Source organism: Typopeltis vanoorti, chromosome 13 (assembly GCF_054136105.1).
Source record: "Typopeltis vanoorti isolate ZY-2024b chromosome 13, IOZ_Tvanoo_1.0, whole genome shotgun sequence".
Classification (NCBI taxonomy): Eukaryota; Metazoa; Arthropoda; class Arachnida; order Uropygi; family Thelyphonidae; genus Typopeltis; species Typopeltis vanoorti.
This window is the reverse complement of record NC_143561.1, coordinates 7,322,200-7,337,994: the sequence shown is the minus strand read 5'-3', so window position 1 is coordinate 7,337,994 and position 15,795 is coordinate 7,322,200. Positions and strand designations below refer to the sequence as shown.

General features: G+C 34.4%; 1 protein-coding gene across 2 annotated transcripts in view; it reads left to right on the top strand.

Annotated features, from left to right (window-relative positions):
* Positions 1-15,795, top strand: part of pea (ATP-dependent RNA helicase pea) — a 319,525-nt gene that overhangs the window by 285,877 nt on the left and 17,853 nt on the right. For both annotated transcript variants that reach the window (XM_090402685.1, XM_090402684.1), the window contains exons 22-23: positions 990-1,070; positions 14,447-14,575. In XM_090402685.1, coding sequence (XP_090258811.1) covers positions 990-1,070; positions 14,447-14,575 — 210 coding nt within the window. The remainder of the gene's footprint in view (positions 1-989; positions 1,071-14,446; positions 14,576-15,795) is intronic.

Sequence of the window (15,795 nt, the reverse complement as noted above, 5' to 3'; positions counted from 1 at the left end):
ACTGAATAAATTTATATGGAATAAGAGAGAAATTAGTCAGAACGCTAAATTAGCTGTATACAAGACTGTGTTCAAACCAATTTTAACTTATGGCGATCTATGAGCTGGGTTAGAAATAAAACAACCAAAGACTCTAGACTGCAGATATGAGAGTCCTGAGAAAGGTTAAGGGTGTGAATAGATGGCATCAATGGCAATATATTACAAATGACGATATTAGGAAAGAACTCGACATTTTTAGCATTCAGGAATGTGTTAGCTGAGCTAATCTCAGGTGGTATGTTAACTTAAAACATTATGGGAAAGATTAGCAAAACAAGTGTTTGCTGCCAGGTTGGCCGGCAAAAGACCCGGAGAAAGACCAAGATATAGATAGACTGATACAGTTAGAAGTCCCTTAGATGATAGAAATATAAGATCTGATAGTGTTGGAGTCTTGACAGGTAACAGATTGATTTGGAGGAAAATTATAGGTAAGAAGTTAGTATTGATGTAAATTTTTCATATAGTACTATCATATCCTGTACACCCCTTGAGGGTATATGTCAGGAATTTGATGATGATTGTATCATGTCCTTTTGACTGTCGATCAGCAAATTTGAATGAACAATAGTACATTGCACACCTCCATTATCATGTGTACTATGTGGTTAAATCAGACAATGTATGTTGAAAAGAAATTAACTATTTATAAATTTTAAAATCACCAACCATGTAAAATTCAATCAGCTGATAAAAATTTTTACAATGTCTTTTTCTTTTAAAACCAGTTTGAATTACTTTTACATTCCCTGAAGATTTCTAAAAATTCCAAAGATAATAAAGCTAACTTTAGAAAAATAGTAGGATTCCAAATAATTATCTTAATGCCTGCTAACAGATTTGCTTGTCAAAATGTGTGTGTACACACACACACACAGTATATAGATATAGTTATTTATTCTCCCATATTCTATTTATATTAAAAATAACTTTTTTTTAATTTTCAGTCACTTATCATGGCTCTAGAGCAGCTTCATTCCTTAAGTGCATTAGATGATGAAGGATTATTAACTCGCTTAGGACGAAGGGCAAGTAGCATTTGATTTTGGAGAGAGAGAAAGCAAGCATATTTCCTAATACCTTAATTTGAAATTCATTTTGTGTAAAGAATGAATAATTAATTAGCATGTTATTAGTTAAAAGTGCTGTATAATAATAACCTTGAAGAATTCTTAAAGAATTCTATAACTCCAAAAAAACTGTTAACTATAACCCTTCATTTAGCTTTACCTGTTGCTTTGACACTTGTCTTTTGTCAATATTTCAGGTGATGTTTCTCAGCTGTTTTAGATTGAAATTAGAATATATTAGTTCTTATGTTATTTAGGCTTTCATAAGAATTTTCATCCCAGACAAAAAATGAGATAAGTAAATGAATCATATCTTTGGAAACACTATGCCTGTCCCCTGATATAGTTTCTAAAATAGCTTAAGGTCTTGTGAAAAATTCAGTCCATTTGGAATAAAGTGTTACCTTATTCAGCTAATGTGCAGTTTAAACAAACTCAATCAGAAGAATATCATTATTGCTTTCATGTGCTAAAGTTTCAAAAGTTAATCACGCTGGAATTGAAGGGTGGGATGGGGGATGCAATCTTTTCTCTGCTGGCATCTACAGGTCTGAGTGTTTAACTGCTTTTGACAAATTTTGGAATATAGTTCTTTATTACATTGATGTCTGCTGACAATTTTCACATCATTGGATCAAAATATTCTGGAGGTTGTTGAAGAAGCTTAGGAATGGAGGAAAGAGTGCTGTAAAAGGAATTAGAGATGATAAAGGTGAAATGAAAACAGGAGAAAAAGATATCCTTGAAGTATGGAGTAATTACTTTGAAAAACTGCTAAATGAAACAAGCAGTGATGACAGCACAGTGATAAAAAACACTGACCAGGCATGCAGTCAGGAATACATATCCATACTTGAAGTAGAAAAAGCCATCAAAGGCTTGAAATGTGGAAAGGCAGCAGGAGTAGATGATATTCGACCAGAAATGCTGAAGTATGGTGGTATAAGAGTCTTACAGTGGCTGCACTGCATAGTTCAGAAAGCCTGGACAGAGGGACGAATTCCCGATGATTGGAGTAGAGCTCTCATAGTACCCATATATAAAAAGGGAAATAAAACTGAATGTGAGAATTACAGAGGTATTTCCCTACTGAGTGTTCCTGGCAAGATCTATGCAAGTATACTTGAGAAACGGTTGAGAAGAATTGTGGAAGAAAAGCTTGGTGAAGAACAAGCTGGATTCAGGCCAAATAGAGGCTGTCAGGATCAGATCTTCACTTTACGACAAATAGTCGAGAAAGCATGGGAATATAACAAAGATCTGTATTTAAGTTTTGTCGATTTGGAAAAGGCATATGACAAGGTGCCAAGAGAGAAGCTATTCAATACGCTGCAGTTATATGGTGTCAATGGGGCATTATATCAAGCAATACTTAGTCTTTATTTGAGTTGTGAGTCAGCAGTTAGAATTGAAGGAAGTACAGGAAGATGGTTTAATGTTAAATCTGGTGTGAGACAAGGATGTACATTATCCCCTCTGTTATTCATTATCTATATGGATCACATTATGAAGGAATGTGGTATTAAACCTGATATCAAAATTGGAGATGTTAATGTCAGCTCTTTGCTTTATGCGGATGATGTTATACTTCTAAATAAATCCTCTACAAGTCTGCAAGATTCTCTGACTAAATTGAATAGCTGTTGTAATAGATATGGTATGAAGGTCAGCAATAAAAAGACAAAGACAATGAAAATAGGCAGAATCATTGAAAATGTCAACTGTGTTGTGAATGGAGAACCTGTGGAACAAGTAAAACATTTCAGCTACTTAGGCACAATTTTTACTGAAGATGGTAAACTAAATATAGAAATAGACAACAGAATCAGCAAAGCTGGTATGGTGGGAAGTCAATTGATTAAATTCATATGGAATAAGAAAGAAATTAGTCGGAACACTAAATTAGCTGTATACAAGACTGTGTTCAAACCAATTTTAACTTATGGATCTGAGAGCTGGGTCAGAAGTAAAACACTTGACCAAAGACTAGAGACCGCAGATATGAGAGTCCTGAGAAAGATTAGAGGCGTGAACAGATGGCATCAATGGCAATATCATATTAAAAATGAGGATATTAGGAAAGAACTTGACATTGTCAGCATCCAGGAATGCGTTAGCAGAGCTAATCTCAGATGGTATGGTCACTTAAATAGAATGGGAGAGGAAAGATTAGCAAAACAAGTGTTCTCTACCAGGTTGGCAGGAAAACGACCCAGAGGAAGACCAAGATATAGATGGATTGATACGGTACAAAGTGCCTTAGACGATAGAAATATAAGATCTGATAATGTTGGAGTCTTGACAAGTAACAGACTGATTTGGAGGAAAATTGTAGATAGGAAGTTAGTAATGATGTAATTTTTCATGTAGTACTGTCATATCCTGTACCCCCCTTGAGGGTACATGGCAGGAATTTGATGATGATGATGGATCAAAATTGGAGGGCACAGTTGTAGAGGAGAAATTAAATCCTGGAAACAAATGTGCATATCACATACTTCAGCCAATTTCCACTGTTTATTACTTGACTTTCCTACCTATGTCATTGAAAAAATAAATATCCCATTAAGATATATCTAATATATAAAGAAGTGAACTCAAAGGGCAAGCGATTTAAAAGCTGCTTCTTGGCTAGCATTATTGTTTTAATTGTTGAGAATGTAAATTTATATTTATATTTACATTTAAAACCATAGCAGCAATAGTATACTACTCATTGTTAAAAATAATTTAGAAGCAGCTACTTAACTAAGATTATTACCAAATTCATGCCTTATCTGAGGTTACAGAGATGTTATTAAAAAGAACATTGATAGTGTAGATGCACAAAATTAAGCAGTCATCTTGTATTCAAGCCATATAAAAGTTTAATGCCATGTTTCATCACAGAATCATTGATTGCCACTGTTATAGTAAATAATTTGCATGATTTTTTAATTCAGATTTGAAACTTGCTAATTACAGAATCCTAGTTTCAGCACTTGAATAGACTGGAGAACTTTTTTTAATAACCTCATCATAAATTGTTGAGACAGTTACAGAAACTCAAGTTTCATTTATCATTCAGAAGATTTGGCAACATTTAAAGATAATCTAATGTCATTTCAATTAGAAATTAGTACATTTGGTAACAAAGGATAAGAGCAGTGAGCTGCCATATTTTATCAGGGAAAATGTTAATTGCATTCTTGTTAAGTGTCCACACTACAGAATGGGGCTTTGCCTGTTTTCCATAGCCATATAGGTGATTTGAATGAAAATCTGATGGGGGCTTGGGCAATGCAGAATGTGTAGGATCCATTTCTGCTTCCAGACCTAAGTCCATGTGACTTTTTCTTGTTATTGAGTCATAATTGCAGCTTATATAGAAAATTTAATTTGTTGTTTGGATATGGGTAGAATAACACTGATCACATATTGTGCAGTTGTAAATAAAACCTTTGAGTTCTTTCATTTACTTTTTGTTTTATGTTTGTATTTGTAACTATCTTGAAATAAACCAATTCCTTTCATAAACTTCTATTTGTGTGAGATCAAGTAAGAGAAAGAATGGTTGTAGAAAGATAACTTTACTCAGTGCTGATGAAAGTGACAGAAGCAGAAGAAATAGTTCAGTTACTAAGTGATCACTTTACAAGGGTATATCATCCAGGTGGTGATTTGTAGTTACTGAGGTGATGGAGACTGATGTGAGCATTGAGGTAGATGAACTGGAGGTAATCAGTATCGACAATGTGAATACAGCACTAGGCCTGAACAGTATGTTATCTCACATGCTACAAGAATGTACAGGTGAACTGGCACTGCCTCTAATGAAGTTGCTTAATCTCAGCTCTGGAGGTTCCACGGAAGTGGAAAGAGGCAGAGATAGTTCCATTACAGACAGGTTAGTATCTCTGGAGTGGGAGTTAAAGTATTGGAAAAGTTTGTTAAAAGTAAAATTCAAGAAGGGGAATATGATACTCTATAGAGGGCAACATGGCTTTGTAAAAGGTAGGTCCTGCCTCAATAATTTATTCACATTTTATAATAAGGTGACAGCAGAATTGGATAAAGGAGATGGCTACACCATGATGTTGTTGGACTTTGCAAAGGCATTTAACAGAATAATGCATGGAAAACTGTTACATAAATTGGATCAAATGGGAATGGATATGAGGCTGGTGACGTTTATGAGGTGGGGGGGGGGCTGACTCCACCACACACCACCTTCTGATGTACAGACATCAGAAGGTGGTGTGTGGTGGAGTGGAATCAAGGCGAATGAGGGTGACTAGTGGAGTGTCCCAGGGCTCTATACTAGGACCACTACTGTTTAATTTGTACATTAATGATATAGTAGAGGTGTCCCAGGTGATGATATTCATCTATTTAACTCCCACTTGATTTATTCTCTAACTCTAGGTACAGTCTTCCATTACTTCCCTCAAACACTCCTTAACCACTTTCCATGCACTATCAACACCCCTTGCACGTTCTCATGACATGACACTGATCCAAGCAATGTCCTAAGCTCATCATTTAACTTAACATCAGTTAACCCTTTTAACTGAAATTTCCACACATTTAACCACCTCCCAGGTCAAGACCATATGATCGCTCACCAGTTGGATGCTACGTGGTCATACTGGTTATAGATACTAGGTGCAGTTACTAGATCTAGCACTTTCAAACCCCTATTCCATCACATGCTGCCTCAGATAATTATTCCTTATCAACTGCATAAATGTCATTTCTTTCCTCCCATATGCCCTTTCCTCCTAACAATCTATGTTCTCATAGTTGAAATCCTCCACTCAGTAAGCTCATTTACCAGTGCATACTATCTCCATTATCATATTCCATCGCCTAGTCTATAGAAGCATCCAACTGTATATTTTGTTCTGCTGGCCTCTATCTTTCATAGCCTCAAATGTGCCATTTTCACTGGCCTGCAGTTGAACTTCTACTCTCTTTGGTTGCATGGCTATCATCAAAACACTCCTCCCCTTATTCTTTTCTCTTGATCCTCCCCGAACACACTATACTCTTCACACTCTATCCCACTAATTATATCATCTTCTGTCAGCCATGTCTTACTAATGTCAATAACCTTTGGCTAGGTTATTGACCTAACCAATGCAAAAACTTCTTCTCCTTGTTCCAAATGCTCCTAGCATTAGTGTATCAGCATCAGGATAGAGGCCCACCACTATCCTGATGCTTTTTACTAACTATCCCATTCTGGTTTGTTACCAGTGGTACTAACTTAGGCATTTTATGTACATTCTTACACTCAATTTCCTCACTGATATATGCATATCCATTCAACAACTTCTTCCATGAAAGCCCTAGTTTCCATGATTTTGCACATCCACTTTCACTTCATTCAACAAAACTTTTTCCAGACTGAACATATTCCATTCAGATGCAAACTATCCTTCTTGTATAAGTCTTTTTGCCCATCGAACTCACTCCACACATCCACAAACTTTACATTATTCCTCCTCTATAATGTATTAATTGAGTCATTGCTATTATGACCCTACTTCTCAGCTTAACTATCATACTGCAGCAACAGACTATCTTAATTTTCTCGCTCTTTTCTTTTGCTACGTCCAGTAATTCTTTCATGTCCTCCCTCATTTGTTCCAGTGAAAACAATCAACTCTTTCATTTTACCCTTTTGTGCTTTAATAACATCATTGATTTTTGCACCCAGGAAGCACTTTTTGTCAATATTTTGCCGGTCACGCCTCATAATAAAATCACCATACAAGACTCGCTCCTTGATTTTTTTCTTCTCTCTTAATCAAGCATTCCTTTCTCTTTTCTCACACTTCTTTCTTTCTGATATCAGCTGACCCACTTGGCAGGCATTTCTGCATGTGTTTCTGCTCCTGCTTTTTTCAGATATTCTAGATCACAGAAAGGAGAAAATACCGAGTTTTCAAAATTTAGTATTCAATACAAAACATAAAGATGCACTTCTTGAATGGCACTCTTTCAAGTTTTAATGTGTACAAGTTTAAAATAGGAAATTGGATAATGAGAATTATTTGTACCTGTAATTCTATAGATTTTGGAAGCTGTTAAGAAAGCTTAGAAATAAAGAGGAGACACAAAAAAAAAAAAAATAATAATACACACACACAGATAATAAAGATGCAAAAACTGAAGGTAAGGATATTCTAGACATCTGGAGTAATCACTGGGGAAGGGGTGAGGAGGACAAGAAACCAGTTGCAGAACAGTGGTAGATAGTGGCCAAAAGGAATATAATTATGAGGGCATTTCAGTATTGAAGGAAGAAAAAATCTATCAGAAATCCAATATGTAGAAAGGCAACTGGAGTAGTGATATTCAGTGACAAATGCTCTCAAATATGGAGGTATGAAAGTTTTTCAGTTGCTACACTACATATTTCATAGGCTGCCTGTAGAACATTCTGTGATGCCCGGACATACAAAAGGGCTGAAAGAAAATGGTGTAATATATAGTTTTTCTTAATTCAAAGTTTAATTAAAATTTATGAATTTTGTGTAGGCAGCAGTTGCTTTGTGTTTGAAAGATTTTTTATCCATATGGTATAAAACTATTCAGATTTAAATGTTTAATTTTAATTCTAAATGTCTACACATTTAGTTCATTATGAAAATATAGGTGAATGACATTAAGTCAACATAATATATTAGAATTTAATATTAATTCTGCATTTTCATTTTCATATTGTTGTAATTCTTTCTCATGTCTCCCATTGTTGTATGCATTTCTAATTTATCATGTTATATGTTGGTCTGTCTTTGTTTGGTTTTTGCTGTATATAAATATTGTTTTCCTTAATGAAAACAGCATTTTTGTCAGGGAACTAGGGTGAACAGTAAAAAGTCAGCTAATGGTACAAGCTCCAACTTAACATCTAGAAGAAGAAGAATAAACCCAACATCAGAAGAAGATAGGAACCATCAATATAAGTAGTGTTAATGGAAAAGAAATCAAACTTATAGAAGAATTGGAAAAGTACCACATGGACATAATTGGCATTACTGACACAAAGACAAAAGTAGGGGAGATCTTACTAAATAATAAGTATAGGTTGTTATATTCAGGCAGTAATGATCAAAGAAAGGAAGGATTAGCAATAGCATTCACTAAAAAAAAGATAAACATCTTGATTGGAATGCAGCTTCAAGTAGAGTTATGGGGGCAAACTTAAAAATTGGGAGATGGACAAAGAAACTTACTTAGAAGAACAGAAGGTTCTTCTATTGCATAATCCATCCTAGTTCAGGATACAAGAGTGTACAGAGGATTGGAAATTGGAAGTGATCATTACTTAGTACTAAGCAGGATAAAAATGGATATCACATTGAAAAGAACAATATGTAAGAAAGTTTTAAAAAGAATTAAAGTTGAGCAGCTTTTACAAGTAAATTGTAGTCTCAACTATACAAACATTATTGAAGAAAAAATGACACAAATGGAAAACAAGAACCAAACCTTGGAGTCTCAGTGGCAGACTGATTGATAAGATGACATTGATTGATTATTCAACTCGAGAAGTATGTGGTGAAGTTGTTTGCAAGGATAGAAAAATAGGAACACCATGTTGAACATGAGAAATTAAAGAAACAGTCCTGGAAAAGAAGAATGCATACCTAAAGTTCCTAGCAAATAAGTCAACAGATGTCCTAAAAGAATATAGAGAAAAATGTAAGAGAGCTAAATTATGTATAAAAGTAGCTAAACAGAAGTCGTGGGAAGACTTGGGTAAGAATATGGGAAATTAATATCAGGAAGGTGGCAAAATGTTTTGGAGGCTACTGAAAAAGCTTTGAAATGGAGGAAAGAATACTGTAAAAGGAATCAAAGATGATAATGGTGACATGAAAGCTTAAGATGAGAATATCCTAGATGTCTGGAGTAATTACTTTGAAAGATTGTTAAACAAACAGAGCAATGGCAGAACCATACTAGAAAATTTTCAAGAGGAATGCAAAGAGGAGTACATATTAATACTTGAGGTAAAAAAAGCTGTCAAAAACTTGAAATGTGGAAAAGCATCTAGATGATATTCAACCAGAGATACTTAAGTATGGAGATATAAAAGTTTAGTGACTACACTGCATAATTCAGAGGACGTGGTCAAAAGGTCGAATTCCCAAAGATTGGAGCAGAGCTCACACAGTAACCATCTATAAAAAAAAAAGGGAATAAAGCTGAATGCGAGAATTACAGAGGAATTTCTCTACTAAGTATAATGTATTATAAGTGCTCTGCTCAAATCTCTGGAATTGAACTTTCTGCTCAGCGTTCTGAATTATGGTGTATAGTCACTATGAAACTTTTATACCTGCATACAGAACTAAACAAATACATTTACCACTGTACACATCACAAGTAGATTTTGCATCTGGTGAGTAGGTGCAGACTGGGCAAATTAAATACTTTTATTTAATAAAATGCGATTTTCTAAAAATCTTTTTAACTTTATTAAAACATAATTGCAGCACTACTAATTACTTTATAGAACTGCTGTTTACTTATCTGTTTACCATCTCAGAGCTTAACTTATATTGCATAATCCATCCCTGAAATGGCAGCAAAAACTTTGGTCACCAAGATTTCATTATCTCAAAGGAAATGTGTAACACAAATTAATTAAGAAACACAATTACATTAAACAGAGTGATACAGGAATCAGAGGATGCATGCTTTACATGCTCGGCTAAATGAACCAAATGACCAAATACATATGGCCTTTAGAAATGACAAAGAAAACCACATCCAGACTATCTGTCTCAGAAATTAGAACGTGGGTTTGAACTGTGCAGATTTTTTTCAATAAATATATTGGAAAATTTTTGGGAGATTTGCAACAATTTGAAAAACTCACAGATGAACCGCTTAGCTTAGAAATATTGAAAAAATTAAGAAATATTTAAGTATGTAATGAATTCATGAATTATGTGTAGATTCTAGTCTATTATAAAAGTTAAAATTTATCAAAACTTATACCCCCAAACACTTACAGACCATTCATGTCACCATTCACAGTTGAGAGAAATGTAAACAAATGTAAAGATGCAGCATTAAATCATCAGTGCATAAAATTAACTCTTATTAATTAATTAGTTAAATTTATTTTATTAGAATAAAATAATTTTATAATGATTCATTAGTAGGCTAGGCTACCATAAAGCAATCATATTGCTGCTGCTTTGTTATCAGTGCATGAATCTTTATACCTGTAAATTAATATGAATAATTTCTTTTTCACGTTATCTTTTCATTTTTGATGTGTCTAGTGTTAGTAATATGTATAACATCTACACTGTTTTGTATCATATAAGACAATATTGATGTATGTACTAACAGACATATGATTCATTAGACTCCTTCCTCAGTCACCTCAATAGCCTACATCCAAGAATCCAGTTTATGATGGAAAAGGAAAATAACAATAGTTTACCCTTCCTAGACACCTTAGAAACATGCTTTCTGTGTATATAGAAAACCTACTCATACAGGCAGATACATTTACAAACTCTCCCACCACCACCCCTCTCAACAATATGGCATTATTAAAACTCTAACCAATAGAGCCCACAATCTTGAACAAAGATTTCACTGGAACAGTGAAAACTCTCCTTTCAACTGAACTGAAACACATACACAACACCTTCCTTTCCAATGGCTACAGCGATTACAGAATCAAAAAAAAAAAAATCAATTCCTTCCCCATTCCCCGATCATCTCTTCAGAAGGACTTCAGAAATGCCATCACCATACTTTACATCCGTGGCACCTCAGAAAAATAACCAGGTCGTTAAAAAAAAGTACAACCTCCATACAGCGTTTAAGTCCCACCATAAACTTACTACTCTTATCCGTTCCACCAAAGATCACTTCTCTCTCAATGCCTGGAGTATATATATAGAGTACCTTGTTCCTGTAAGCTGGCTTACTTCAGACAGACAGGCAGATCAGCAAGCATCCGGTTAAAAGAACAGAAGTCATACATCTGCAAACACGATTATGGTCAATCTGGCCTTGCAGACCATGTTTTGGATACAACCCACAGGATTTCCTGGAAAAAAACCACCATGCTCCACCATAATCAACCTAATTTAAACAAATACGGTTGCATAAAACTTCCCAAAATTTGGGAAACATTAATTATCAGAGATCCCTCTTTACATCCTAGGCCACCTGCAAACGCCCATAGAGGGTGCACCACCTAGATAGGACTTTAGTTTCACTCACGTGTTTTACTTATTGTATTGTATTTGTGTGTGTTGCTACAAAAAGTTATTTGTAATACCTAAAGATGTCTCTGTGACTGAGACAAAATATTGGAAGCATTAAAATTAGTTTTAATCCTTTCTCAATGCTGATAATATTCCATTACACCTCCAACATGAATGGCGTAAACTTATGGTATTGATAAATACAATACAGTACTGTAAATATATTTTCTTTAATAACATTTTCTTTTCTCTAGCTTACTTTATTGTAAGAATATATATATATACATGAAAAAAATATAGATTTAATGACTATAAAACCGAGATAACATATAAAGATTTTAATGATAAATACTACTAGTTTCAGCATATAGCAGCCTTCTTCAGGTATTTATAAAGGAAAAGAATACTAATAAACATTGAATTATCTAAACAAACTGGAAATTACAGGTACAAATTGCCTCACATAATCGATACATAAAAACGTTGTATTTTTTCAAGTTGTTCCAACTGGTGTGCCATTGTTTATTGCAATTGTGCGTGCAGGTTCACGTGAACGCCAATATTGAACAACTGCAGCATGGCTATCTGGGATGTTATAACTTAAATTGTTGTTTAAGTGAACCGGGTTCAGCAGGATTTCCCTTGATTCTACAATTTTCCTCTCAAACTCATCATCACAGCGAAAGATATTTTCTGATCTATTCCAGCAAACGGAATGGCTTTGTTGGTCATCATTAGGATTATTTGAAAAAAGAACATGACTGGATAACGCAGTTGCATGAGATCTTTTGTAAGAGATGTCTCTCTTATGCTCTTCTATGCGTTGTTCAATAGATTTGTTAGTTTGTCCAAAGTGTGGGATATTGCAATCGCACCACAATTTATATTATATTGTGGTATTATATTTTTTAAGGACTTTAGCTATTTTTTTGGAGACTGTGCTAATGTATGGAATGGAGATGCTACCTTTAAAATTAATAGTCTCTGCTGTGCACTGCCTAGGAGGATCCAGAAGAAATTTCTTAATTGTTTTTTCAGAGTATCCATTTTGTTTAAAAATAAGAGTGAGGTGATTCATTTCTTTTTGTAGTTCATCTTGTTCATTTAAGAGAGAACGTGCTCTGTGTCCTAAGGTAGATATAGTTCCAAGTTTTTGTGGTGGAAAATGATGAGAAAGATTATGCAGATATCTATTGGTATGCGGAGGTTTTCTGTACATAGAGATTTTTAATCTTTCAGAGCATCGTGTAAGCATAACATCCAAGAAAGGTAAGGAGTTATTATTTTCTAGATCAGCAGTAAATTTTATATTAGGATGTTGGATGTTTAGATGACGAAGAAAATCTGTGAGAGATGTGTGCCCGTGATTCCAAATAATATATCATCAACATATCTTTTCCAAACTTTTGGTTTAAATGAGAAGGAAGATATGGCTTTCTTTTCAAAATCTTCAAGGAAGATGTTAGCTAGCACTGGGGACAAAGGATTGCCCATTTCCAGGCCTTGTTTTTGTTGGTAAATGGAGTCCTGATATCTGAAGTAACCAGAATGAATGAAATGCTTTAATAAAGTGAACATTTTTTTGGATAATTCAAGGGTCAACTGTATATCAAAATATGCATAAACCCAAAGAACTTATGGTATTGATAAATACAATACAGTACTGTAAATATATTTTCTTTAACACAGGGGTGAGATTGCAGCCCCTAATCTCTGCGTTATTCAAGGGTCAACTGTATATCAAAATATGCATAAACCCGTAAACTTATGGTATTGATAAATACAATACAGTATTGTAAATATATTTTCTTTAATAACATTTTTTTTCTCTAGCTTACTTTATTGTAAGAATATAGTGTATATATATATATATATATACATACATATAAAATATGTGTTAATTGACTTTATGTTTTCAGTAAGGCTTCCGGTCAACAGTAGACTATTAGTAGTTAAGTTTTGGGGAGTCAAAAGTTATGTGCGGATTTTCGAACAACATGGGTGGGATTGCAGCCCCTAATCTCTGCGTTATTCAAGGGTCAACTGTATATCAAAATATGCATAAACCCAGAGAAATGGAAGAGCCAAAGAAAGGAAGCGCAAAAAACTAAGAATAGAATTTTAAATTCACAAAAAAAACAAAAAAAATTCTTACCAACTGTGTGGATGCATAAAAATTTTTTTCTGTTTTTTATTAATTTTTTTATGTTTTTATAATTTTTATTTATTTTTTTTACATAGCCCAGAAACCCTGCTCAAGATACCAAACATGGAAGTTTTTCAAGCCATTTCATTAAGTAGGGTAGTGGCCTCACACCAGGCAATGAAATTCATCTACTACATAAAGACAGTGACAAACATCCATAACCGTGGTGGGATTCAAACCTGCAACTTCAATTATTTAACTGCTGTTCATACTGCACCTTTGCTATCCTTACCAACCAAGTCACCCTTGTTACCTGTTTTGTACTCCTCGAGGAACTGATTATTACTACTCACCTTATGTTGACTTTATAATGCCTTCTTCCATTGCATGCTTATTCTCTGCTTTCATCTATTTTACACCTATCTTTTAACCCTTGGAATACATTTGACATTGTTTCTGCTAGATAGTTCTTGAATAACACTCAAGCAGCATTGATCTTTTTTCCACCCAACTCCTCATTCTCACTCGTGCTACAGCTGCAAGCTGGCCTGCAATTTTCATAATCGCCAGCCTTGTAGTTCCACATATATCCTTTCCTCGCAGAAGTCCTCACATGGCTAGTGATTTAATAATATCCAACTTATTAGATTAATTAGTTTCTTAGTGATGACATTCTTTCTTGACAGATCATTGTGGCTCTCATGAAGTAGAGATTATAGTGAGTGAGTTAGTTTGCAGTGCGCAGTTAAAATAACAAATCTTCCATTATAATAAAGTATTTCTTGAATCTGGGTTTGCTAACAGTTGAGTGTATAATTTTAATTTTACAACTCAACTTTTTTAATTTAATAAAATTAAAAAAGATTTAATTTTATTAAATCATGTTCCTTTTGCCATGTAATGAATTTTTAATTTTGCACTTTTCTATATATCAGTAAATGTTTTTAATTTTCTTGCAGATGGCTGAGTTTCCTTTAGAACCAAATCTTGCAAAGATGTTAATTATGTCTGTTCATCTTGGCTGTAGTGAAGAAATTTTGACTATTGTTTCCATGCTGTCAGTACAGAATGTTTTCTATAGACCAAAGGCAAGAATGCGTTAATATTGTCTTAACTTTTAAGTGGAAATATAGATCTTTACCTAGCACCTAGTTAAATTACTTGAGTTAAATAGAATGGAAACGTACGTATCAATTTATTGTTATAAGAGATGGATTTAGTTAAGAATCTAGATAACCGGAAGAATACCTCCATGTGGTCTTTAAGGAATGTGAATAACTTGACTTAGGCATGTAATATATATCATGATGTTCTATGGTATGGGGGCAGAAAACAGTAGTGAACTTCGACACCCATATATATACCTAACATATATTGTTGTGGTTATTCGGTGGTTTTTTTTTTTCTTTCTTTCATACTGTACATATATATCATGATGGGAGAACATCAGATATTATTTTATTATTATTAAGAGAAAGCTCCAGGGAGTCAGAGACTCATTGAGAGAGGCCACATGCTACGCACACCAGCTATCATACTTATTCTTGAATTCATTCACACTGCTTGCACTCGCAACATCCAAAGGCAATCCATTCCAATCACACACCACCCTCCGAGAGAAAAATCTAGCCCTCGCACCCTTCTTGGCGGCCTTCATTCTCAGCTTCCAAGGATGCCCTCTCGTAGTTTTGCCACCCTCTATGAACTGAAAAATTTAATCAATTGAAATCCTGTACGACCCTTTCAGAAGATTGAAAGTCTCAATCATATCACCCCCCTTTCTCCTGTTTGCTAGTGTCTGTCTACAAATTCTCAATTTGTCTTCAACAGTATTCCACAATCTTGAAATCATTTTTAACATTCTCCTTTGTACTCTCGCTCTCTCCAATATATCAGAATCACAATGGAAACCAGGAGACCAGACTTGCGCACAATAGTCCAAGGAGGTCTTATCAAGGCCTTGTAAAGTGGCAAAATAACATCCTTATCTTTACATGTGAACATTTGTTTCAGCATTGCAATTATCTTTTTAGGCAATCTTTGCCACATGGCTTTTGAACTTCAACTTCCTATCTATTAGCACTCCAAGATCCCTAGCCTAATCCCACCAATATAATACGACATTGGATATCTAATCATGTAGAAGTGAATGACTTTACATTTATTGACATTGAACTGACACCCATTTTCCCATGCCCACAATTCCAGCCTATTCAAATCATTCTGCAAGTTCTGCATATCAGCAGCATTCCTGAATACCGTACCTATCTTTGCATCATCAGCAAATAGTTGTAGGTTGCTTGACAAA